The following is a 27,451-nucleotide window of genomic DNA, read 5'->3' as shown; positions in this document are numbered from 1 at the left end:
AAATATGCAGGTTTCATGCACTGAGGCACAACAACAATCTGACTAAAGTACAGTACATATAAAAAGAAAAATCTGTAAGCACATGTGATGTATTGTCAGATGCAAACCATTGTGGCAGATTTATTTTTAGCATGTTTCATCATGAATTCCCCAGAAAGAACAAAGTACTTTTAGAACTTTTTTTTGTAGATTTAAAAAAAAAAAAATAAAATATCACAATATTCTTAAGAATAAAATGCGGACAAACAGCACTTTTAAGAGGACAACTGCAATACATAAGTCCCGTTCGAAGCACAGATATGAATTTTCAAGACAATCCATAATTTTGGAGTTACTGGTAGACTATCCAATACTCACCCAGTCTGGATGTTTACTTGAGGAAAGAGCGCCATCTATTATGAACACAATTTCAAAGCGGTTCACCTCCATTGTGGTGTTTCAAGTCTGTGCCATGTGTGTCATTCTATCAACTGCAGTTTTAGAAGAAAACAGTGACAGCAGCTCAATCCCAAACAGCAGTTGAGCGGTGAGCCAGTCGTAGCCAAAGTTCATTGGATCGGAACAGTGAGTTATTCAAGGGTGGAAAGCTTCAAATAAAAACATCACACCATGGATGCAATGTTTAAGACAATGGCAAGACAAAATTACAAATTAAAAACAAGTCGTAACTTGCTATCAGTGTTTCCACAATATGATAAAACATTCAAAGCACCCATATTTTACCAGACAAACCTTTTCTAGTATTTGGGAGTTCTATTGGGTCTATGGTGCATTAAAAAATGTGAAATATATATTAAAAATTGTACACGCATTTTAGGATACAGATATTTTTCTGTGGAGAAATCTGAAATAAGGTCTTATGCATTTCTTATCCATGTCACTAGCCAAGATTTATACATTCCCTTTGTGCTGCCGACAGCATCCATGGCTGTCAACATAAGTGTGCTCTCACAAGTGGGTCTTCTAAATGGAGGCAACCAGTCAGAGGGAAGGGGCACCAAAATATGGACAAAGCAGACAGGAGCCTTTTCTGGACACTCGTAACACGGAACCATTTTTTTTTTTTTTTAGATGAAACGGACACTTGTATATGAAGTTCTTCTTAGCATCTCACCTTATGGAAATCTATCTAGCCAAAATATGGGATCTTTATAATATTTTGCCAATATGCCCATTGTTAATTAGGGGGAGACTGTGGAGAAGAGTAACATTCATAATCATGCAAATCCAAGGAGGACAAACTCCATCACTATAGCATGGGAAGTGTGACAACTGTGAAGCACTCCTGATCCTTCAAGAGTGAATTAACAGAAGTGTATGCTTTCTAACCCATTCCACTTGGACATATATGCACATAAATAGGAAGCCGTACCATTTCATCAAGCTAAACTATACAATGAATTTACGTAAGAATGCGGTTCCATTGGCAGCCATGTTGGCTCTTCTGTCCTGATTGAACTGTGCCTGATAGAGGCTGTCCTCTCATGAGGTCTGTTATGTTTGTCAGCAACTCCTCTTTAGAAAAGCAGGCTTGTCAAGTGATGGAAGCATAAAAACCTGACCAAATGAGTAGTGCATCAGGCTTTCACTGCTTATCGGGGTCCCAGTTTGGCAGCCTCTCCAGTATGGCCTGATGATCAATACCTACACTGGCCACTAGTCCTCCTTTGTTCAAAGGATTCCCACTGTAGTCAATGTCCTCTCCCTTGAGAGTTGTCATGTGGCCCCCTAGAAACCATGGGTAAATGTCAGTGTTGTGGTAAAAACTTGAAGACACATTTGAAAGCCACAATACAAGCGCTACATAATAATACAAATGGAAGCGCTAAAGTAATGTATGGTCAAACAACAAAGAATGTGACCAAAAAAAATGAGTAAAATAAGCTCTTCTGCTTTTGACTTTCAATCAACCACCATCATGTATGAGATCCTTTGAGAGTTCATATTTCAGAAAACCACAGTGTACATTAGAAACCTCTCTTTAGAAAACATACTCTAGGTGAGATTTGCTGTTTCTTTGGCACTGTTTATACATTGAATCTAAATTCTATCCTTAATGGACAATGTCACATCAGATGTCAGCATATTGTGCAAGACCTCAGCATCCCTTATTGTGTGAACGTCGAATGGGAGAACTATATTTAGATCCTTTCCCCAAAATTTAATTGTCTCAGTTAGGTTCTTACCATGTGCAGACAGCAGTGCTGAACCAGCACATATGTCCCATTTCTTAATGAAGGTGATGTGAACGTAAACATCTGCTTGGTCTACGGGCTCTTTATCGCCTGAAGGCATCTGCAAGAGTGACAGGACTTTATACCCTGAGGGAAGAGAAGACCATTGTTGTAGATGATCAAATTCAACAAAAAAAATAAATTATAGTTCATGTACCACTGCCCAGAAACATAATACTTCATCTTCACAATAATAATCCTTGTTCGGTTAATTTATGATAGATTCTAGTCATTTTATTATTTACATTCATTTATACATTTTGAATTACTGTATTTTTTTTTTTCCTAATGAAGGTTGCTGGTGATTAGTCAAAAGACTAATTCATGACCCAATCCCACAGTAAACCAGAAAGGCTATGATTGCTCATATAAATGTGATTTCTTAGTTGTTTGTACTATAAATCAGCAATAGTGTCAAAAAGCTAATTTTAATGTTGTCATAACGGTTTTATGTTTTGGAATAAGGCTGTAATACAATAAAATGTGGGAAAAAAAGAAGCTTCTGAAAACTTTCTAGAGGCAAAGAGTGTTGATTTGACTGTACACGGCCTGACACATGAACACAAGAAAAAAAAAGAATTATGTTGTCGTTCCAGTCTATAAGTAAATCACTGGTGAATAAAATAATGTCCAACTCACCTGCTCCTCCTGCTTCTATAATTGTGGTGCTGTTTCCAAAAGCATCATGAATAAAGCTTTTAACTTTGCCAGAGTGGGAACGGGACACAATTACTTTAGGAGGGCTAACACTATAGGACGAGCGTGGAGTCATATTGGATCCCTGATTCACAAGTGCCCAGGCTGTGGGAGAGATCAGACAGAACAAAAGATTGAGACACTTAAACATTCTTTTTGTGACCAAATACCTAAGCCAATATACAAATTGATTTTTGCATTCGGCAGGAAGGTGGAATACTGATTAGCATGTCTGCCTCATGGTTTGCACATTTATCCTGTGCTTGTTTTTTTTCCCTCCAGATCCCTAAAACCTGCTTCATAGTTCATCTGGAGAGTCTCAATTGTCCATAAAAGTGAATACAATATAAACATTCCCTCTGACTGACAATTCGAGGTCAGCTGGGATACACTAATTGTAGGACTACTTTTTACTTTTACCAGAGTCTGATCATTGAAAAGGGACAGTATTCCTGCGTACAAGTTTTGACTACCCAAGCCTCTTGAGAGTGTACCCCAACTCCCTTTCAAATTCAGCTGGGATAGACCGTTTACGTACAACACTTACCAGTAAACCCAGTGAAGGGCTGGTGTATGACACCAATGACCGGTTTGCCAGCGACAGCCACGCATACCATTGTCGTCACATATTTGACCAATGTCTCTGAAAAGCATGGGGGACAGATACAAAAGAAGAAAATATATTTTATGCAAGGAACAACTTTTAGCACAGTAAGAAAGTATAATATCGAAAAAGTATTTCAATAGGTGACACGATGGCGCAGCTTTAAAGCATTGGCCTCACAGTTCTGAACAAAGCAAAGCAAATTTATTTGTATAGCGCATTTCATAAACGAGGTAACTCAATGTGCTTTACATGATTGAAGGCATTTGAAAACAAAGAGATAAAACATTTAAAACGGGATAAAAACAATAGGAATGACAAAATATTCCAAAAAGACAATTAAAACCACATACAGTGTAAGTAATATATGATGAAAAGGTGGATATATTCTAAAAAGCATGAGAAAAAAAGAAGTTTTCAACCTAGATTTAAAAATATTCACACTTGGTGCTGACCTCACCACTGTTGGCAACTTATTCCATTTGTGTGCAACATAACAGCTAAATGCTGCTTCACCATGTTTGCTTTTGACTCTGTGCTCCACTATTAGACCTGTGAGTCAGTCGATCTCAGAGCTCTACTGGGTTTGTATTCCGTAAGCATTTCTTTCATGTATTCAGGACCTAAATCATTTAGTGATTTATCGACCAGTAGCAGAACTTTAAAATGTATTCTAAAGTTGACTGGAAGCCAGTGCAAGGACTTTAGGATTGAATTTATATGCTCTGGCCGCTCTGTTTTGGCCAGAACGCAAGTTGCAGTATTCTGAATGAACTGCAGCTGTTTAATAGTCTTTTTGGGGAGTCCAGTCAGAAGAGCATTTCAGTAGTAGTAGCCGAGGGCCACGGCTCAATTCCGGCCCCACCTGGGTGGAGTTTGCATGTTCTCCACGTGCCTGGGTGGGTTTTCTGCGGCCACTCCTGTTTCCTCCCACATCCCAAAAACATGCAACATTAATTTAGACATTCTGAATTGCCCCTAAGTGTGATTGTGAGTGCGAATATTTGTCTCCATGTACCCTTCCTCCTGCCTGTTGACAGCTGGGATACGCGCCAGAGCTCCCGTGACCCTTGTGAAGATAAGCGGCGGAGAAAATGGATGGATGGATGGATATTTTTTAACTACATATTTGGAAAACAGGATGGGGATATTTAAGAATGACTTAACTGTACCATTGTTTTCAAATGTTTCTTAGGATTAATTAAGCCTTCATTGAGACCAAAGGCCAAAGCTCCACTTATAAAACTGCATGTTTTTTCACTTTATTTTTGATCACATAATGGTAGTTCATGAATTACAACTCAAAAAACCTATCACACGTTCCCAACCAAAAAAAGTAGATCTCTAAAGCAAAGCTTCTCAAAATTTTCAAAAAGAACTCAAACTGCTGCAAACAAGCAGAGATGCAGATTTGCTGCACTTATGTGACATCTCACAAGCACACCAGAGTCCAAAACTAAGTAGGTACTATACAATAATGTCTACAGGCATGACCTTTTTGAAAAAAAAAAAATAAAATAAAATAAAAAAAAAAAATAGTACAAGAGAATAACTTCATGCCAACTATTTTCACAACCCACAAGATACTGTTCACGGATAGCCGGGCCCCGGAGTTTGAGAACCACTGCTTGAAAACATTGAAGACACTGAAATGTCTACCTGTATATTCCTGTGTGGCATCTAAAGGATCAATCCACACAGTGACTGTGTCAGATGGAACTTCCTTGTGTCCATCGATCTTTTCCAGTATGTCTGCTGGAATGTCCCGACTCCATAATGTAGTCCTGTCAGCCATGTTATCATGTTCCTCACTAGTCACCTGGTGGAAGTAGGGAGCACAAACCAAGTTTACTGTGACCAGGGAAAAGGAGCAACTCAGGTTTAGTATTTAGGTTTCAGTACTTTAGGGTTTGACAACAATCTGCACTGAGAAAATTGATAAGGCCACTATAGCTGACACAGTTTATTTCTTAAATGTACTGACAAAAAAGCTACAGTTTATGTGAATGGTTTGATAAAGGTAGCTAAAATGTAAATCTGAAATGTATCCCAAAAGACATCCTCCAGTTATTGTTGATTCTTTTGAGGTAGAAATATATACAAATCAGCTAGGATTCATTATACAATTTTCAAACTTAAAGGGGAAGTCCAGTGCTTTGCATGAACAGTGTATCCAATAGGTCATGTAATATGTACCCTATTTTGACAATGTGATGTTAAATCCTTTCATTTAATAGTGTTTTGAGAAGATTATAGACAATCACGAATTTTCAGGGTCACTGCCATTTTTGCAAGTCACATGACCTACGTGCACGGATGTGACATGTACCGTGCCGCAACAAAGGCTCGATTACATGGGACACCATTTATGCCCAGCACCGATTTCTCATTTATCCTCATCTGATGAAGAAATAGCAGTGTCGGTTGATCGGGAAGACGGAGAAATACTTCCATACAGATTTGAACCTGTAGCTGTAATTAATGTTGAATATTCAGGTGGTTCTTCGGATTGAATGACGCAGAGTCTGACTACTCGGAGGCCTACGCGCGACATAAATACGTAAACAAAGGCCCCCGGGAGGTCTGGGCTGGGAGCCGTGTATGGTTCTTCGGACGGGAATGACGCAGAGTCTGACGAGCGAGCTCCGGCAGCGGGCCATGAGCCGAACTTCCAGGCGGCTAAAGGCCTCCGCCGCCGCTGAAGCTCGGCTAAAGGACTCCGCCACTGCCGAAGGCAAGCTGCGAGCTCCGGTAGCGGGCCATGAGCTGAGCTTCCAGCCACCGCCGCCGCCGAAGCTTGGCTAAAGGCCTCTGCCATCGCCGAAGGCGAGCCGAGCGTCGATGTCCGGGGAGGCCTTTTGCTGAGCTTCGGCTTAGGTAAAAAACCCTCTTGAGGGAGATTGACACAGGAGGGAACATACTGGAGAAAATTAACTTGGGTCTCAGGAGAACTGTGAGTTTATATTTTAAAATAAAGGATTACGGTATGCTTCCTTTAATATAATTCTAGTTATGATATAATGTATAGAAAGTAAGGGTTGTGAATGCTTACAGTGATCTCTGGGAAAGTGTTCCTAATAAGGTTGTACATTTTTCTATGTGACAGCAGGTCACCCATGGTCAGAAGCTCATTGGCACCCTCCTTTGTCTTCCCCTTTGATTTCTCCTTCAGACTGTTATCGTCACGGACCTTCTTCACCTAAGAAATAAAAAATACTGCACATCATGCTTAATACTGTCAAAAACAACATGTCGGCGGTACTGATGCTTGTTTGGGAGGTAAAAGAAGTAAAGAAAGAAAGATTTTTTTTTTAATATTTTATAAATATGGGCTTCTCGCTCATGAAACCCACAAATTTAGGAATTAAAAAAATGTGAACTCTGAGGTAATCACCATTTTTCTTGTTTTTTGGGGGCAAAAAAACAAGCATTTTAACGACATCTCTTTACCATTTAAATTTAGCTTTTGTATAAATAAGGGTCATATTAAATCGATCAAAATATGGAACTTTTAAAACAATTGTATTTATCTTAAATGATTGGTTGGGAGGAGACACGGTGAATCAGCTGGAAAGCATTGGCCTCACAATTCTGAGGTTCCGGGTTCGATCCCGGACCCGCCTGTGTGGAGTTTGGGTGTTCTCCCTGTGCCTGCATGGGTTTTACCCGGGCACTCTGGTTTCCTCCCACAGCCCAAAAACATGCAACATTAATTGGACACTCTAAATTGCCCCTGGGTGTGATTGTGAGTCCATCTGTTTGTCTCGATGTGCCCTGCGATTGGCTGGAAATCAGTCCAGGGTGTACCCCGCCTCCTGCCCGTTGACAGCTGGGATAGACTCCAGCACTCCCCGCGACCCTCATAAGGATAAGCGGCTAAGAACATGGATGGATAATTAGTTGGGAATGCCTTTGCTTTCATCATGGCATGAGGATGCGCATCAGCTTGTGACATTGCCTGGGTGTTACGGAAGTCCAGATTTCCTTGATGCCACCTGACACTTTTCTCTTGATTACATTCCATAGATTCTCACTGGGGGTTAGGTCCGCCAAGTTGGCTGGCCCTTCAAGCACTGTGATGGCTTGGGAATATAACCAGATTTGAGTACTTCTGCCGGTATGGGCAGGAGCCAGGTTCTGGTGGAAGATAAAATCTCCATTTCCACACAAATCCTCAGCAGAATGAATCTTGAAGTCCTGTAAAACATTCTAGTAGACTGTTGCGCTGACCTTGGATTTAAGAAAGCAGTTTACCAACATATGCAATGGACATTGCAACCCATATCATGACTGACTGTGGATAATTCACACTGGACCTGAAGCAGCTTGGGTTATGTGCTTCACTGGCCTCCCTCCAAACCCTTGGACCTTGATTTACAAATGCAAGGCATACATTGCTTTCATCAGACAGAAGGACCTTGGTACACTGGCCAACAGACCAGCCCTTCTTCTCCTTGGCCGAGTTGAGACCCATCCTCCATTGGGTCGGTCTCAGAAACAGCTTGACATGAGGAACCCGATACTTGTAGCCCATCTCCTGGATGCATCTAAATGCGATTGTTTTGAATGTGTGACTCCCACCCCATTCCACTATTTCTGTACCTATGCTAGATTTTTGAATCTTCTGTTTGATAATCCGCTGAAACCCACAGTCATCTCTTTTGCTGGTGCATCTTCTGCCACTATATCCTTCCACTAGACTTTCCATTGATATGTTTGGACAAAGCACTCTGTGAACAGCCAGCCACATCAGCTACTGTATGAACTCTTTGTTTAGGGTCTGTACTTATATATAGACCCAAGGAACCCGATAGTTGCAGCCCATTTCCCGGAGGTATCTGAAAGGGTGTGAGTGTCCTGTGAGAATATAGCTGGAATAGGCTCCAGCATGTCTGCGCCCCGAATGAGGATAACCAGCTCAGAAAATGGATAGATACGCGCGTGCACGCACACACATATACACACACACACACACACACACACACACACGTCACCTTCAAGCATCTGGAAATTGCACCCAAGGATGAACCAGACTTGTGGAGCTCCACGATTCTCTGATTTCCTGGCTGATTTCTTTTGATTTTCCCATGACTTTAAAGAAGGAAGCCGAGTGTTTGACGTGTGGCCTTAAATACATCCCTGGGTGTGTAGTCAATTAACTAGCATGTCATGTAACCTAACAAGTGCTTCCAAAGTCATGACATCATCTGTCCATCCATTTTCTTTCAAGACATGGTAGTTTTTGTGTATGTAAAGTTTTGACCTTGAAGAAAATATAAAATTCTCTTAGAAATTATCTAATTATTATGGCATTTCACAAAACTACATTAGTAAAAATAAACAAAAAAAAAATTGATTGGCGACCAAGACAGATTGTAAACAGGAGAGGTTTAGTCTGATTTGACTTAGTAGGCCAAAAAAATTAAATGTTTTTGCAGTTTATGTAAATTTCTCATGTCAACTATATATATTTATATATTACCCCGCCCCGAAACACACACACACACACACACACACACACACACACACACACCACACACACACACACACAATTTATTAACCTCTTTGCCTCCAAGAACTGCAGCCTCCACCGAAACAGCCAAAAGTTCTCTGAGATTTACGTTCCTCCTCTGGCTGCAAAGACAAATTAACAAATAAAGGAACCATTATTTCTACTGCACAAAAGCTGATGAAACTAGACCGAGAAAGCACTGTATTTTATAACAGCATGAACTGCTATGAGCCATTTGTGTGTGTATTACATAATTGTCACAGTCAATTCATGACAAACAGAGTTGTGTGTACTTGGGAGTGAAACTTACATCCTAGAAGAGACACACCCTTTACGCATTACCAGGGACATTTTAAAAATCTATCTCCTGACAAAGAGGTAGCTAGTGTAAGGATCCCAGCACCAGAATGATGTGGTCAATTTTCTTGGTTTTAGTTAGGATGGAGTCGTAACAGAGGCATTTTAAATTGGCTGGAGATTTTGGGCGGAATTTTTCTTTCGTCACCCTTGTAAAGATACACTTACAATAATCAAGTCTAAAGTCGAACGGATGGGCGAGCTTTGCCAGATCCTGTTGGGACAGTCTTTTTATCGTATGTTTTGGGAAAATGGCACAGTGTGGGACTGGTTAGAGCATCTGCCTCACAGTTCTGAGGACTGTGGTTCAAATCCTGACCCCGCCCGTGTTGACTTTGCATATTCTCCCCATACCTGCGAGGGTTTTCTTCGGTTTCTTTCCACATCCCAAAAATACACATGCTAGGTTAATCAAAAGGTATGTGAGTGCCGATGGTTTGTTTCAATAATCCCTGCGATTGGCTGGAAACCAGTACAGGTGGTACAGCCTGAAGATAGCTGGGATAGGCTCCAGCACTTCTGCGACCCTTGTGAGGATAAGCGACTAAGAAAATTGATGTTTTTTTTCCCCACAATATTATGATTTTGCTTTTATGCGTCCCAAGATTGCATAACTACACTGAGTCATCACACAACTCATCCATCCACAGTTACTTGTTCTACACCGGTGGAAAAGAAACTCACCTGAAAGCAGCCAGTCTGCTGGAGATGACTCCGGCGTAAAGGTGATATAAGATGCCGAGTGCGAGAAGGCAGAATACAGCCACACCGAAAGGAGACAGACGGATACCCATTGGAGCCATAACTGCCAATACCCGTGGTCTTCACTAGGTAATCGGAGAAAATTTTGCAAACCAATTCATACGTTCAGCGTTCACACGCTGCGTGACGTGGCTGTTGTTACCTATGCAGAACCCTTAAATGGGCAACAACGGATTCTACACGAACGGACTAAATTTTATTTAGAAAAATGGAAGTCCCCATATAGGGAAACATCTAAAATACAGTGATAACAAAATAAACAAGCGCTTACTTAATTTAAAGGCTTGGTCGCTAAACGAGCAGTCTAAACCGTCTAGATTACCCTAACCTTCAACCGTCCCTTTTGACAATCGACTTTCGCTTTTAGTGTCCATTTTCCGACTGCGACTCTCGAAAAAGCCAGCCACGGTCTCCCGAGCATCGAATGAAGAACTGAACAAGCCTGTCTCTGTTCACTCATCTTCTTTTTCAACAAACATTAGGGTCAGCTGCGCACATCTCTTCCGGGTTGATTGATGTCGTCATCACTGCTAGACGAGTGAAGCAGAATAAAGCCGTACACTTTATATATATATATATATATTTTTTTTTTTAATGCCCTTTAAAGTACTCGTACTATCATCGAATTGTTACTCAAATATCGAGATCATTAATTTCAAGTGCCACAATACAATGCCAGTGTGAAACATATCGCACTAATGTTCTCATCCAATGTATTTTCTCTCACACCTCGTTATTTCGTGTTCCACATAAATTAAGATTCACGAATGCGTACAGTGCTTAACACATGAACATTGTAAAAAATATATATATATTAAATGTAGATTGGCACGTTCAAAACTTTTTTCGTGTGTCATTTTACATTACAACAACTTAATTTCTGGTCTTATTTGTGCTACTTTGTTCGTTTTGATTGGGTTGGGCAAAATGGTGAAAATTTCATGTCAATAGCACCTTTGCAAATATGTGGGGAGAACTGGTGACGTGCTAAATTATTTCAGCCGTGAACTCCACCTGCATTTTAAAAAAATGTGTTTGATTAATTGAATTTTAAATCAAAGTCCAAAATGGTAACAACCAGTAATATTCAATTTACAGAGCTGTGATAAAGTACTGTATTCGCCCCCTTCCTCATTTCTATTTTTTTTCTTCTTGCGTATCTATCACACACAAAGGTTTCAAATCAACAAACTGATTATGATATCACTCAGGCAAAATCCCAAGGAAATTCAAAATGTAGTTTTCAAATGACAATTCAATTTATTAACCCCAGAATACATCCAAACCTTTGTGACCCTCTGTGAAAAAGTAAGAGCTCCCTGAACCTAATGATGGGTTTTGGCAGCAATAGTGGAAGTCAAGTGTGTGTTTCTTTCGGCTTGTCCCACAGCGCGTCATCTCAGATAAACACATATATATGCTTGGCACAACTTTTATCCCGGATGGAACCTTCAGGGGAGTGGAGGCCCCAATGGGATACGAACCCACAACCCCTGGTTTACCAAACCAGTGCTCTAACCACTGACCTTACGAGGCCTCTTAATAATGGAAATCAAGTGCTTGCATTAATTAGTGATGAGTCTTTCACAATGTTCTTGAGGAATTTTGTCGCACTCTTCTTTGAAAAATTGTTTCAACTCTGGTATTTGGGAGAGTTTTCTAACATGAAGTGCTCGTTTAAAATTACACCGCAGCATCTGGATTTGGATTTAAAACTGGATTTTGAGTTGCCCACTACTGAATCTTTTTTTTTTTTTAACCATTCAGAGATTGACTTGCTGATGTGTTTTGGATCGTTGTCCTACAGCATGATCAAAGAGTGCTTGATTTTCACTAACTGATGGCTGGCCCTTCTCCTTTAGGATTTTCTGGTACACAGTAGAATTCATTGTTTGGTAAATCAGAGCATGTAATCCTGGGCCTGAGGTAGCGAAGCAGCCTCAGACCATCACACTGCCACCACCATGCTTCACTATTGGCATAATGTTCAATTGATCAACTCCTGTGTAATTTTTACGTCAGATGTAATGGGCCACACATCTTCTAAAAATTTCATTTCTTTACTCGTCAGTCCACATAAAGTTACTCCAAAGGCTTGAGTATCATCAAGACATTTTTTGGGGTGCAAATGTGAGACCAGCATGTATATTCTTTGTTGACAGCAGGGGGTTTCACCTGGGAACTCTCCCATGGAGGACATTTTTGGCCAGTGTCTTTCTTATGGTGGAGTCATGAACACTGACCTTAACTGGGGCCAGTGAGGCCTGGAGATCTTTAGATGGAAGAGTCATCATCCCACTGTTGGGGTGATTTAAGTTTGTCATTCACTCCCGGGAAGGTTTGCCACTGTTCCCAGTTTTCTCCATTTGTGGATAATGGCTCTGACAGTGGTTCACTGGAGCCCTACAGCCTTGGAAATGACTTTCTAACCTTATCCAGAGTGATCAGTTTTCACCTCATTTCTCCTTGAATTTCTTTGGATCGTGTTTTGACGCAATGTTTTTTGAGATCTTTTAGCTTACTTCACTTTCTCTGACGTTCTATATCAGTGATTTCTCAATTCAACAAGTAGCAGGTTTGGGTGTGACTTGTGAAATTCATCCATCCATCCATTTAGGTAGCCGCTTGTCCTTACAAGGTTTGCGGGAGTGCTGAAGCCTATCCCAGCTGTCAACGGGCAGGAGGCGGGATACCGAGGGCACATGGAGACAAACAGCCGCAAACACAATCACACCGAGGGGCTATTTAGAGTGTCCAATTAATGCATGTTTTTGGGACGTGGGAGGAAAGCGGAGCGCCTGGAAAAAACCCACGCAGGCACAGGGAGAACATGCAAACTCCACACAGGGAGGGCTCGCATCGAACCGGGGTTCTCAGAACTGTGAGGCCAACGCTTTCCAGCTTCCCAGCAAATTTGTGGTTAGTCAATGACAATTGATTTAACAAAGGGGTGGCGTGCGTGGTGCAATTACTTTCTCACAGAAGGTGAGAAAGGTTTGGATTTTGTTTGTGTGCCTTAATAAAGTGAATTGTCATTTGAAAACGGCATTTTGTATTTCCTTGGGTCATCTCTAAGTGATATTAAAATTGATTCGATGATTCAAAACCTTTGTGTGATGGATATGGAAAAAAAAAAGAAATGAAGAGGGTTGTCAGGTTAACCGGTTAGACATTTGTTAAACAGGACAAAGAAAAGAAGAAAAGACGTCAGTTCAAGTTTGACAGCTCGCGAGAAGAGGAACTGTCTTGTACAATTCACTACTACACTCTCGATTATCGATCGATTATCGATTATCCTCTCACCTCTCTTTATTTGGTTTCAAACGCCCCCCCCGCATTCACATGCGTGTTCCAAAATGGAGACAGGGTAGCAAAACATAGTCGGAACAGTGTACCCGTTTGTTTATGTGTGTGCATGTGTATGGAAGATTGCTGTAGACTTCATCTGCTTTATTGGCACATAAAAGAATATGTGGAGGGCCCAATTCTGCCCCGAGGCCTTCACTTTTAGATAAGGTTTATTTAATTACAGTTAAGAACTGTGGATACATATGGTATACATTGCCATCTATGGTTGGTAACTGTGTCTAATGTTCATTGTCTTTAAAAGCAATTGACTTAAAAGGGCCACTGTCACGAAATGCATGTTTTTTAGTACGTTATTAATGAAAAAATGGCAGCCGACATGGATCATGCGTTTTTTCACCACAAAACATGATTTTGACGCATAGAGCTTTTTGTCACTCCCGCCATGAAAATCCTCTCGAGCGATTTGTTTTCGAGAAGAAGCAGGAAGTGATGTACATGGCAGGACCGCCGTCAAGTGGACTCATTTGTTTCTATTAGGTTTACCTCCGGGAAAGTAGCTCATTGTTCCTTCGTGTTAGCCAAAAAGCCGGCTCGTTGCATTGCTGGACATTGCTTGAACAGTCGGGAGGATGGATTTACCCTTCATAAGTTTGCAAGAGACCCGGTTTGTCGTGAAAAATGGATTGCACGGGTGAAAAGAACGAGAGCTTCATGGGTTCCAAATGACAGGTAGGTGTGTATACAGCTACTAAAAAAAATAATAGTTTGGCGCAGACCAAGTAATCGGTCACTCATAACGTAACAAAAGATCCACGTACGTATGACAGGCGTGCTAAATGTGTCGATGTGCGCGTTGGACGGCGTCGACTCGCCAGGAAAGGCTGCCGCGTCCGCGAGCCGACGCGGCACCTATGAACAACGCTCCCAACAATGGCGCACTCAGCCATGCGCGACGACAACACCGAGGCACCGCTTCCGCCGGTCACGGCTTCGGCGAAGGCTGCGTGGCGGGCTCACGGATGGCGGTGGCTCTGAACAACGCTGCCGACAATGCCGCACTCAGCCGCAATGGCTCATCTCCGCCGTGGAAGTGGATCAGATGGGCAGGCGGTTTGGCCGTGATAGCATATCATATCATCACAGACAGGGGATGCAGCCAATATGGCGACCACTTGGATGTCATCAAATGACACTTTCGCATGGATGACGCGCTCTACGCTCATATTTATTTTTTCGTGTAGACATTGAAGTGATTAATGTTATATGTATTTTTCATTACAATATCTATTTTAGAATATTTATAGGGATGACCCTTGACCTTTAATTATCAATTATCTAAAATGGTCATGACCAATACTGTAGTAAGCCATCCTTCCATTCTTAATACCACTTATCCTGGTTAGGGTTGCAAAGGGCTGGAGCTAACCCCAGCTGACTTTGGGCCAGTCAGTCCTGTAGTAAGCCATTTTTTTACAAATGTGTTTATTTCATTCCATAATTTGTTTTTCATGATTCAGCATGAACAGTGTCTGGATGAGACCATGATTTCTTCTTTTTGCCCCTCAGTTATTGTAATAAAAAAGGGTGCAGAAAGCCACGTTTTATTGAGTGTCATTGTATGTTCCTTTTATATCGCCACACTTCTCTTTTTCTTCTCCTCCCGTCTATTCTGGCAATTTGACTGTAATATGGTAGGACTGTAGCTCCTCTTCTGAAACAAAGTCTGGGGCCTGACTCATAAGGTCATGACCACGGAATGACTTGGGGAAGGCTATGACATCACGTATAGTGGAAGCACCCACCATGATGGAAACCAGTCGATCCAAACCTAAAATAAAAGTATTGCATTTTTTTAGTGGCATTTCTGTTGCATTACAATGCAAGTTTTGTGTTTTCCCACTACCTCCTTATTAAGAAATGCTTGTGGATTTTATCAATCTACATATATTTGAATGGTTTTAATAAGAGTATACACAAAACTGAGGAGGTAGTGGGTGTTGATCAAAAAGCTAAAAAAAAAAATACTTTTCCCAACATTTATAATAAGTAATGTTTACACATTGCATGTACAATTATAATTTACTTCTATATTACACTACAAAACATATATTAATCAGATTAGATAACAGGTATTCGGTAGTCAACTGTTGAAGATTTAATTGTTTAACTTTCTTTGACAGATTTTGTATTAGCACCCCATTTTTAATGGAATATTTTCTTCAACTGTTCATTTATAATACTTAAACATATTTCAATTAAAAAAAAATGAAATCACGTTGCTTCTCTAGTTTCATTCACTAAACAAGTCAACACAAAATCAAGTTTGAAAAAAATTAAAAAGCAGAAAATATGGAATCTAACCAAGTGCAATACCACCATGTGGTGGGGCGCCAGAGTCCAGAGCTTCCAGGAGGTGAGAAAGAACAGTGGGATCTTCCTGAGAAGAAAAATGTCACACCTCGTGTTAACTGTGAGTTTTTCCTCCAAACCACATGTATTCTCATTATCTTGTACATGTTCACAATTATAAAACAGACAAAAGACATTTCCCAGAAGAGTAAAATTAGAATAAAAAGAAAATTGAATTTATTTTACATTGACCAAGTGGGAAAAAGCCCAACAAATTGTTGTGATTGTGTTACTATTGCTTTTGCAAGGAAGCAAGACATGTTTTCCATATATGCTGGAGATATGTGGGTGATTCCAAGTTTTTCACCTTGAGGATATTCTTTAAGACATGAAGTTGCTCTGAAGCCTTGTGGATACGGATTGAACCTCCTCCGATCTCACATCCGTTCAACACAAGATCATAGTGCTGACCACGAACCTGAAGTGACAAGGAAAAAAAAAACTCTGGACACATGCCATACAAAAACACATTTAGTTCATCATCCACGTTAATTCATATACAAAAATAATTACTTTTTCTGGCTCTGTGTATAGTAACTGAGTGTCCTCTGGCACTGGAGCAGTAAATGGATGATGAGCAGACTCAAGCTGTTTTGGGTCATCTGCTTTAGGCAAGAATAGAGGAAAATCCACCACCCAATGAAAATGGAAGGGCGAAGAGTTATGCACTGGGAAGCCATGACACTCCAGGAGCTCTGCACACCGCAATCGAAGATTACCCAGCATTGGGCGCTAACCACAAAGCATACATTACAGTTAAGAACAGTGGCTATATACTGCAACAATACTTCTTAAAATCATCAGAGTTTTATGGAATAACCTTTACAGGTATTATCATGTATTCTTTCATGTGGTCCGTGGCACATTTCATACCAGAACTTCATAGGGACCAGCAGCTATCAGGAGCAAGTCTCCAGGTTCGGCTCCAGTCTTCTCCAGTAAAGCATCAGTGGTAGAGGCCGACAACGCCTTCTTCAGAGGAGACTTCAGCGTTCTGTCTCCTCTGACCAGTACCAAACTCATCTCCTTGAGAGAAGGGAATTGATAAGTCATTATGGATGTAATAGTTATTTATGTAAGGTGATTACCATCATGGGTGACATAATGTTGCATGTGGTAAGCACATCTTTGCTTTTGTGCCCTGTCATTGACTAGCGACAAGTCCTGACCAAAGACAGCTTTGATCAGTTGTAGATAATGATACACAGAAATGAATTCATTTAGTTACTCATTCATCTTCCGTTCCGCTTATTCTCACTAAGGTTGGAGATGTTTTGGAGCTTATACCAGCCATCTTTGGGGGAGGGGCGAGGTACACCCTGAATTGGTCGAAAGTCAATGGCAGGGCACATACTGTATAAACAACCATTCACTGTCACACCTATGGGCAATTTAGAGTGTTCTATTAACCTACGCTACATGTTTTTGGGGAATGAAATTGGAGTACATGGAGAAAACCATGCAGACATGGGGAGAACATGCAAATCCCACACAGGTGGGGCGAGTTTGAACCAGTCCTCATAACTGTGAGGCAGATGTGCTAACCAGTTATCCAACATACCGGCCACAATAAAATTTCTGCAGCCAAAGTGCTTCTGCCAAAAATGGCCCCAAAGTGCATTTTTGGTTTTGGACCGAAATACTTTTTGTCAACGAAATTAAACAGCCAAAACAGGATATGATGCACAGAAAAACTGTGGCAGGTGCATTGTCATGTAAACTAAATGGTAAAAATTTAAGATAAAAAAAAACGCATCCACGTACTACAGTCACCCAACCTTGCTGATTTCCATTGTTCAGGTAATAAGGCGATGTTGCATGCTATTAAGCATGGCTCCGGGGCTATCTACGAATTACGGCTAATCTGACTAAATACGATGCCAAGCTGCGGAGGTGAACGTGTCAAAGCAGCACGTCAACTGGTCATCACAATCGTTGTTCAGAAAAAGCTACCCTCCTAACAAGTATCATTATCACAAATGGAGAATAATAAGTAAGACAAGGATACCATCCTAATTTCTAAGTCATTGTGAAATGAAATCACAAAACACCAAAATACTAGGTGATTGTGTGGGTCAATAGATTTGTCACATAACTAACTGGAACTTTATGATTATTGTCTGAACATTTTGTTTCGGTTAAAAGGAATTGCCCCCCCCCCCCCCAACACCACTCTAATTTACTGAAGAGGCGAGAGCAAGGAAGAAAGTAGCATTGAAATTAACATGTCAACTGCTGAATGCAGAACCAGTGAATTGGCATTGCAAGGATTGTGGATATATCCATTTTTGAAAAAATCCAGAGACAAAATTATACAACTCCACACAGCTGGAAAGGGCTACAGAGAAATTGCTAAGCAGCTTTGTGATAAAAGGTCCACTGTTGGAGCAATCATTAGAAAATGGAAGAAGCTAAACATGGCGGTCAATCTCAATCGGAGCGGAGCCCCATGCAAAATATCCCCTCGTGGGTTCTCAATGATCCTTTAAAGGTAAGGAATCAGCCCAGGACTACAAGACAGGACATGGTCAATGACTTAAAAAGAGCTGGGACCACCGTTTCTAAGGTGACTGTTGGTCATACACTAAGACGTCATGGTTTGAAATCATACATGACACGGAAGGTTGCCCTGCTTAAACCAGCAATGTCATAGCCCGTCTTAAGTTTGCCAATGACCATTTGGATGATACAGAGGAGTCATGGGAGAAAGTTTTGTGGTCAGATGAGACCAAAATGGAACTTTTTGGTCATAATTCCACTCCCCATGTTTGGAAGAAGATGAATGATGAGTTCCATCCCAAGAACACCATTTCTACTGTGAAGCATGGGGGTGCAAGCATCATGCCTTGGCGGTGTTTATCTGCACATGGGACAGGACAACTGCACTGTATTAAGGAGAGGATGACCGCAGCTATGTATTGTGAGATTTTGGGGAACAACCTCTTTCCCTCAGTCACAACATTGAAGATGGGTCATGGCTGGGTCTTTCAATATAATAATGACCCGAAGCACAGAGTCAGGAAAACCAAGGAGTGGCTCCGTAAGAAGCATAAAGGTTCAGGCGTGGCCTAGCCAGTCTCCAGACCTAAACCCAATAGAAAATCTTTGGAGGGAGCTGAAACTCCGTGTTTCTCAGCGACAGCCCAGAAACCTGTCTGATCTAGAGAAGATCTGTGCAGAGGAGTGGGCCAAAATCCCTCCTGCAGTGTGTGCAAATCTGGTGAACAACTACAGGAAACGTTACACTTTGTAATTGCAAAGAAAGGCTACTGTACCAAATATTAACATTGCTTTTCTCAGGTGTTCAAATACTAATTTGCAGCTGTATCAGACAAATAAAACGTTAAAAAAATCATGCATTGATTTCTGGATTTTTCTTTTTAGATTATCTCTCTCACAGTGGACATACACCTTCGATGAAAATACATACTAAATTATTTATTATTACTTATTTTCTTCACTGTATATATTTATCTATATATATTGAAAAAATTCAAACATTTAAGGGGGTCTTGAATACTTTCCGCACACAGTGTATGTGACTTACTCCCACCTCTGCTAAAAGCAAATCAAAGTGCAACCAGCCAGTCATCCTTTTACCTGGTCGAAATGGGTCCGAGACGATTGTTTCAGTCTTTCTAAATCTTTTCCAGTAAATATTTTCTGAAAATAATTAGAAAATAAGCATGAAAAAGGCAAAGACAACAACAAAAGAAAGATAAAGTTGAAGCCAGAAGTCAACTGTGCAAAATCATTTGTTTTATGTGACACTGTCTGAAGTCAAATTACACTAAACCTCTCCACTTTCAGGTCAGTCAGGATCACCAAAAGAACTACACAATAAAGAGAGAGAGAAAGAGACTTTGTTCGAGAATTTCATTTTATTTTCTTCAAGGTCAAAATTTCACATAAATTTCCTTAGTATTGAGTAGCATTTCCTTTAAACTGTATGAGTCAAATGTTTTGTGGAACTTTCCACAAGCTTCTGAGAGTACTCTGCTGGAATCCTAGCCCATTCTTCCTGACAGACCTGGTGTAACTGAGTCATGTTTCTCGGTTGCCTTGCTAACACATGCCTTTTCAGATCTGCTCACAAAATTTCGGATTAAGATCAGGGCTTTTTGATACTTTGTAATTCTCAACCAACTTTTTAACCACTTTCGCAGTATGCTTACGGTCATTGGCTATTTGGAAGACTCAATTGCACCAAACTTTTAGCTTCCTTCTTGAGATGTTGCTTTAAATTGTCCATGTAATGTTCATTCTTCATGATGCTGTCTATTTTATGAAGAGCTCCAGCTCATGCTGAAGCAAAATAGCCTCACAACATGATGCTGCCAAATCCATGCTCCAGAGTTGGTATGGTGTTCTCAGGTCGACAAGCTTCCCCTACTTGAACTACTGAGGTAGTTCTACACAGCGGTACCTCCATCACAGTCTGGCTTGGGGATGCAACAAAAAAGGACAAACTCTGACTGCAACGAACAGTCAAAACAGCCTAACCGATTGTCGGCACCACTCTACCCACTATTGAGGGATTACACGCAACCCGAACTAGGTCCAGAGCAGGCAGGATCCTTCCGGATCTGTCCACCAGGTCTTCCAGTTCCTTCCGTCAGGTGATCACTACCAATCAATGCAAGTTAAAACTAGCAGGCATATGAACAGATTTTTCCCCTCTGGCAATTAATCACATTTTGAATCAGCAAATTTACCATTTTCTGCCTTGTGCCATTGTTGGACACTAACATTCTGCTGGTCCAATCAATAACAGTATTAGTAATTAATTTTGTAGACTACGCATGATTCGTCACTTTAACCTGCTCGCTTTGCACAACCGTCATTGCACTGGTCTATTAAGGGAACAGCAAACGGGTAAAGGGACTCTGCACAACTTTTACACATGTGCAACGTTGACACACTTATCTCGTACCTGTTCTAAACGAAGAACATTTTACTTCTTGCACAACTTTTAGAAGGAATAGTTCCTATAAATAGAAATGTCTCTTGTTCTTTGTTCTTACTCCTTTGTTGTTCTTTGTGTCGTATCAGGACAGCACCGTCTGCCGGAGAAAAAAATCCTTGGGTGTTTTTTTTTTTTTTTTACACACCTGGCCATATAAAGCTGATTCTGATTCTTTTTTCCAGATGTAACATTGGTTATTTAAGACAAACAGCTCCACTTTAGTTTCATCAGACCGGAGGACATGTCTCCAGAAGTTATGATCTTTGCCTTGGCATCTTTTTGCAAACTGTAGCCCGGTACTTGTAATGTTTCTTTAGGAGTAATGGCTTCATTGTTGTAGAGGACTTGGTTCACTGTGGATAATGATACTTTATTACCACCTTCATCCAGCATCTTCACAAGGTCTTTAGCTTTTGTGCTGAGGTTGATTCGCACATTTCAGACCAAAACATGTTCAGCACTGGGACACAGAGACGGTCTCTTTCCTAAGCGGTGTGATGGCTGGACACCCCCATGATGTTTGTACTTGCGTTTAATTGTTTGAACAGGTGAACATGGAACCTTCAAGCATCTGGAAATTGTACCTAAGGATGAGCCAGACTTGTGGACCTTCACAATTCTTTCTCTTGATTTCCTGGACAGTTTCTTTAGATTTTCCCATGATTTCAAACAAGTAAGCAGAGTGTTGACGTTTGGCCTAAAATATATCCCAAGGTGTGCTGTCAATTAACTCACATGTTGTGAGATAACTTATCAGGAGCTTTCAAAGCCATTACCTCATCGTTTGGGCTTTCCCACGTTTTTTTTTTAAGACATAGTACTTTTTGTATATGTAAAACATTTGACCTTGAAGAAATTAATACTGCATAAAATTCTCTTAAAAAATGTTCTCTCATTATTTTGGCATTTTATAAAATAAACTAATTTGGGTGATCCCGACTGACCAGAAACAGGAGAGGTTTAGTCTGAATTGAGTTGAGACAGTGAGACAAAAATTGAAATGTGTTTTTGTAAAGTGTATGTAGGCTTCAACTGTATCATTTTCTACCAGAACAAAAAAGTTTTCTCTTACAGCTCCACTGGGGACACAGATGGCCAAAACGGAGCTATCTGGTCGGCTAACAGCTGATTTGAAGAAATCAATATCTGTGGACAGGAAAACATCTCTGAGGTCCATCAGCTGAACACAAGGAAAATGACAGAGATTCACTATTAGTTGGATGTGCAGCAGAAATATGATCGTAAACTATTTTGGAATATTTCATTGGGACACACACACACACACACACACACACACACACACACACACACACACACACACACACACAGTGTCCACTGTGGACATTCTCAGTAAAGTCAGGACAGTTGTCTTACTGTCTGATGAGTTGAAAAAGTTTTGAGACACTGTCAATGACCTATGGTAGCTGTAAAGATAATTTCCATGACATTATCCACTGTTCTTTTGTATGCAGACAATGAAGACGAACATGGATACATTTGATTTTAAGTTTTAAGGGAAATTATCTTGACCAAATAACTAAAATTGACTAATCATCTAATATTTAAAAGAGGAAGTAAATTCTGATTGAGAATCATGCAACAAATGAAAATGTTAAAAATGTTCATTTCAAGCATGATAGTACAAATGTTAAGATTCATACACACATTTATGGAGCCAACTTTAAAGCCAAAAACAAAATCTGCACAAAACCCAACACTACCATGATGAGTGTAATTATCAAAATACTCAAAGAATTGTTGGCATCAAATCTCTACAGTTAGTTGAATACAAGTGGTTTAAAAGATTTGATCTCCATGCAGTGACAAATTCAGTAAATGTTCCAGTGGAGCACTATTGCTTTGTGTTTTCATTAAGTCATCTAGGAGACTAAAATGTCACACCTTCATGCCGATTCTAGTATCAGGTTTGTCCACCCCGTAGTTCTTCATGGCCTCTTCGTATGTCATGATATGGAAAGGAACTGTGAGGGGGCCTTTCTCGGCAGGCCAGGAGTAGTGCAACAAGCCCTCCACGAGGGACATGATGGCTGCCTGGTCCACAAAGGACATTTCTATGTCGACCTGTCGAGCCACATTCCAAATAAGGTTGACAAAAACCCCATCAATATGTTTTTTCGATCATGGAAATCATCATTACGGAGACATACCTAGGAGGCGAGACATTACCTGGGTGAACTCGGGCTGCCGATCTGGTTTGGAGCCTTCATCTCGATAGCACCGAGCAATCTGGAAGTACCTGCAACGGTAATGAAGGCAATTAAATGAAAGCACATGCCGGATACTTTACACACCCTACATTTTTTTCTTGCTGAAATTAGCGTGTTTTAAGACAGTGTTCCTGCCTCACGCAAGTGACTGGTGAGCCAATGGCAGCCATGGATTTTGCTACAATGGTGACTAAAGGCAGAGCTAGGAGTGGCTGTACTTTGTGTCCCGATTCTAAAAAAGCCACAGGAAACTGCTAAAAGACGTGTTCCTACACACATTTTGTTTTAATTGAAGTGATCACGAGTTTTTCCACTCATTATTTAATAAAAACTAGTAAAGCAGGCCATGAGAACAACTTCTAGAGCCTAATAAACATACGAGGTGAGTAACTCCATTGTCCCACCTGTCAATACCAGCCACCATGAGAAGTTGCTTGAACTGCTGAGGACTCTGTGGAAGGGAATAGAAACGACCTGGGTCTCTGGATGGAACCACAAACTCTTTGGCTCCCTATACAGACAGAAACAGTGGCGTTAGACAAGAATTCAGATTTGAAAATGAAAAATTAAGCAAAGGTACATACTATTGTTGTTGTATTTGGGCATTGTGGAAGTGAATCAGCATCTGTGAAGTATGGCTGGTACCTTAATGTTCACAGATGTTTTTTTTTCTTAGAAAGGATGATTTCACTCTTCACCTTAATAGTTTGGGGGCGAGATACAGTGGCTGCCTTCAAGCTTGTGTTATGTGAATTTATGTGAACAGTCAATTACAGATCAAGCTTAGTCATCAAATTCACTTGGTTTGTCAGATTCTGGGATATATAACTAGTAATTTCAATAAAGACGTTCAAATCATTTGCAAAGTTACCGTGATCTTTGGCAGTAGAGGTAGATGAAATCTATTATGTGAAACCTCGTATTTCGCTCGACAGTAAAATGAAGGCCTTGGACTCACTATTCCTATAAGGAGGAGAGTGTAGTTCTTGGCTATTTTAACAAAAGATGCTTACCCCTGGTGTTCTTTTAAACAATGTTGGAGTTTCTACATCAACAAAACCTACAAATTGGAAGAAACAAAAACAATGTAAACTCTGAATTCAGACATAAAAATACAGGCAAAGTCACTCCTGGTGTTGGGGGACAATCGCCTGACTTTGGGTCTGGAAGTGTGGGTACAGTTCCCACTCAATGAGGGTGTGAATGTCTGTCTGTCTTTACATGTGTCCTGTCATTGACAGGACACCACTCAAAAGTGTAGTCCAGGGGTGTCAAACTCAAATTCACAGTGGGCCAAATTTTTAAACTGAACAAAGGCGCGGGCCAAGGTTGAACAAATGAACCTTTAATATGGAACCAAACAAGTGTGTAATACTTGTAATACCGGCAGGCCAGCTCTAATATTAATTTGAAAATATAATAATATATATATAATATAATTAATTTGGCCTGCGGGCCAGAGTTTGACACAGTTTGGTGTAGTCCGTCTTACATCTGAAGTCAGCTGGGAAGCGATCCCACTATTGTAGTAGAGTAGATAATGGATATATGAATCACTTTCCATACCATGCGTATTACATAGATAATCTCTCATCTTCATCACGAGTTGGGACCTCAGTCGGAGATTTTTTTGCAAACAAGAAGATCTCAGGTCCAGGTAGCGAAACTGCATGCGTACAGACTCTGATTTCTGGGTACAAAAATATATTGTAATGTTTTACGTGAACATCATTACCATCGTTGGCAGTGTAAGGAGAAATGTGGAACAACTTACCTTAACAAAGTCTTTAATTTCAAATGGCAACTTCCTGCACACATTGAAAACTTCCACATTCTCAGCAAAGACTTCAATGTCTCCTGTTGGCATCCCCTGTTGTATGCACAACATGATCACTAGAGCATTTCTACACACAGTTACAATCAAACAGCACAAAGAAAATTATCTGTGACACATAGCTGTCATAAAAACTAGTCCATCCATCCATTTTATTGCCTGCTTATCCTCACAAGGGTTGCGGGGAGTGCAGGAGCCTATCCCAGCTGTCAACGGGCAGGAGGCAGGGTACACCCTGAACTGGTTGCCAGCCAATCGCAGGGCACATGGAGGCAGACAACAGTCGCACTCACAATCACACCTCGGGGCAATTTAGAGTGTCCAATTAATGTTGCTTGTTTTTGGGATGTGGGAGAAAACCCACGCAGGCACGGGGAGAACACGCAAAATCCACATAGGCGGCTCCAGGATTGGACCCAGGACTTCAGAACTGTGAGCCACCGTGCCACCCCATTAAAAACTACTGAATTAATATTTTGAGTTTGGGAGGGAGGCAGTTGCTCATCTGTATGGATTTGGGATTTGAAAAAGTTCAAGCCCCGTGCACGCAAAAGAAATTGTAACTGGCAGCTGGAGAGATGCGACCATGCACCCTGACTCCTACCAAGGGGGGCTTGAGCACCTACCGAACCTCCACAAAACTTAACTCAGGAGAACATTTAGTGTTTGCGCACTTAACTCTCATATCTCTCCTTGCATGCTTGATTCAGTGTGATGTGCATCAAAAACATACAGCAGAGTGCAAATGTACGCTTGAGGGATAATAATCAGTATTTGATTTTAAAAAAAAAATGCAGATTGTTGACGACAGCATATTTAACACACCTTGTTTTCCTGTCCCGCTGGCCGTTGTCTAACTGTCCCAGTAACTTTGATGACAGATTCAGCTGTCAGGTTACACAGTACTTCTTTAAGATTGCTTGCAGACTTCCAAACAGAAGAGAAAATTTTAGTTTAGTATGAAAAATTTGAGTCTAGATTTGTTAATTTAAGTGCATAACATAGCAAGAATTCAAAGCCAATTGCCCTAGGATAAAGACAACACAAAATCCAATCATGTGGAATGCTTACTTCCTGCTGAGGTATAAGTACTTGAGTTAGGCCACTAAAGTCTCGTAGAATGACAAACAAGTCTTGTCTAAGAAACAAGAAATACTTGTCAGAACATACACAAAAACATATTTCCATGCTCATGCAACTTCTTTTATGTGCTTGTTTTGCTATTTTATGAATTAAGCCATTTGTGATGGCTTCAGTGTTTTGTTTTGTTTTTTAAGCACCTCAGGTACTGGACCCATCCACACAACGTGACCTTCTCTCCAACATGCTCAGATCTCAGTTGTCCACAGGTGTGAGTCCTAAAAGACAAAGAGCTGTTCCCTGAGGAAGAAAAAAGAAGTGATGGTTGCCTAGTTAATACACTATTTATAACATTTTCATTGATCATAATTACTACAACTGAAAATTACTCAATGGAAGGACCGTACTAAATAAATCTACTTTGCCAAAGTTCTCATGACCGCGTACAACATATACAATAATTTCTTTGACTCATTAAAAGAAAACGAGCAGAAGACACACAAGCCATTTATAAAGGTGAGACAAACGTTTGCTGTTTTGATGGACTACAGCTGAATTTGATGCGCTGTATCAGATCCAAAGTAACCTAGAGTACGAGCTTAAAAAAATGCATGCAATTACCAGTAGTAGAAGTGTTGGACAAACGGCAGCTCGATTGTCGGAGAAGAGGTGTCCGAATGAGGCGTCCTTGATTTGAAGTCGAAGTGAAGTGCCGATGACAAACTCTGTGCGCTAAAAGTGCAAAGAGTGTTCTCTGCACGATGTATCTGCATGTTGTTGCCATTATATATTTATTTGTCTGATAAGGTTCGCTCCAAGGGACTAGCCTCGTTCCTGGAACAGATTGTTTTGTTGGTGAAGTCCTGCAAAAACGAGTCTGCCTGGTTCAGAGGGGGTTGTACTAACTTGTTGCTATAACATTATTAGCAATTTCTGATTCTATCAAACGAGTCATCTTTTTTTTAATTCTTAATATTATTTTAAGGGGTAAAAGGCGATCAATGTCGGGAGTGAACTCCAGTCGATTTCAGCCAGCCATTACTTCCTGTCCCACACATGAGCGGTCGTTGTCACTTCACTAACTTAGCGAAGTTACATTTAATAGCTCTATCTGATTTATTTATTATTTTTATAAGGGCTCACATCAAATACCGTACTATCCCTTGAAAGCGCCAATACATTGCATAGTCATGGATCCTTATCCCAACATATATGGTTTCTTCCAATTTCTTCTACGCTGGCGGTTACTCGCAATGGTAGTTACAGCGCCACCAGCTGGTCACGGATAGTTTGACGTACAGTACAGCCAACGGAGCGTACATTTAAAGAGAGTCAGTGACTTTAAGCAACAATGGTTGGTTCATACAGACAATATAGTTAATGGAAGGCTTTTGCTCTGTCGATTCACTGTCAAATTTGGTTCGTGGCATAATAGATAATGTGTACAGTTTTATCTGTAG

The 27,451-nt window shown here is 40.7% G+C and overlaps 2 protein-coding genes across 2 annotated transcripts; both read right to left on the bottom strand.

Annotated features, from left to right (window-relative positions):
* Window positions 1-88: 88 nt before the first annotated feature.
* Window positions 89-10,710, bottom strand: bpnt2 (3'(2'), 5'-bisphosphate nucleotidase 2). The gene is made up of 9 exons (XM_061840036.1): window positions 10,437-10,710; window positions 10,088-10,230; window positions 9,096-9,168; window positions 6,587-6,733; window positions 5,194-5,353; window positions 3,478-3,573; window positions 2,874-3,035; window positions 2,187-2,321; window positions 89-1,728 (listed from the first exon to the last, which is right to left on the bottom strand). The coding sequence occupies exons 2-9, from the start codon at window positions 10,204-10,206 to the stop codon at window positions 1,586-1,588; spliced, it is 1,035 nt and encodes a 344-aa protein (XP_061696020.1). The 5' UTR covers window positions 10,207-10,230; window positions 10,437-10,710; the 3' UTR covers window positions 89-1,585.
* A 4,349-nt stretch (window positions 10,711-15,059) lies between these two features.
* dars2 (aspartyl-tRNA synthetase 2, mitochondrial) lies at window positions 15,060-27,269 on the bottom strand. Its single transcript, XM_061839752.1, has 18 exons — window positions 27,135-27,269; window positions 26,613-26,825; window positions 26,192-26,291; window positions 25,983-26,049; window positions 25,737-25,838; window positions 24,852-24,947; window positions 24,644-24,767; window positions 24,091-24,137; window positions 23,482-23,588; window positions 23,037-23,106; window positions 22,752-22,931; window positions 21,922-22,029; window positions 19,484-19,546; window positions 16,757-16,909; window positions 16,397-16,615; window positions 16,191-16,301; window positions 15,836-15,911; window positions 15,060-15,302 (listed from the first exon to the last, which is right to left on the bottom strand). The coding sequence occupies exons 2-18, from the start codon at window positions 26,773-26,775 to the stop codon at window positions 15,139-15,141; spliced, it is 1,950 nt and encodes a 649-aa protein (XP_061695736.1). The 5' UTR covers window positions 26,776-26,825; window positions 27,135-27,269; the 3' UTR covers window positions 15,060-15,138.
* Between the last annotated feature and the right edge of the window lie 182 nt (window positions 27,270-27,451).

Source organism: Syngnathoides biaculeatus, chromosome 13, assembly GCF_019802595.1.
Source record: "Syngnathoides biaculeatus isolate LvHL_M chromosome 13, ASM1980259v1, whole genome shotgun sequence".
Classification (NCBI taxonomy): Eukaryota; Metazoa; Chordata; class Actinopteri; order Syngnathiformes; family Syngnathidae; genus Syngnathoides; species Syngnathoides biaculeatus.
This window is presented reverse-complemented; position numbering and strand designations above follow the sequence as displayed.

Excerpts from the sequence above, each read along its gene's own strand:
- bpnt2 (XM_061840036.1), bottom strand. The coding sequence starts at position 10,206 with ATGGCTCCAATGGGTATCCGTCTGTCTCCTTTCGGTGTGGCTGTATTC. Across the intron at positions 6,734-9,095 it reads CAGTTCTTGGAGGCAAAGAG|GTGAAGAAGGTCCGTGACGA; the intron begins GTTAATAAATTG and ends TTTATTTCTTAG. Across the intron at positions 3,574-5,193 it reads TGCCACACAGGAATATACAG|AGACATTGGTCAAATATGTG; the intron begins GTAGACATTTCA and ends CATGCTTTTCAG.
- dars2 (XM_061839752.1), bottom strand. The coding sequence starts at position 26,775 with ATGGCAACAACATGCAGATACATCGTGCAGAGAACACTCTTTGCACTT. Across the intron at positions 16,616-16,756 it reads CTGGTCCCTATGAAGTTCTG|CGCCCAATGCTGGGTAATCT; the intron begins GTATGAAATGTG and ends CTTTGTGGTTAG. Across the intron at positions 16,302-16,396 it reads TATACACAGAGCCAGAAAAA|GTTCGTGGTCAGCACTATGA; the intron begins GTAATTATTTTT and ends TTGTCACTTCAG.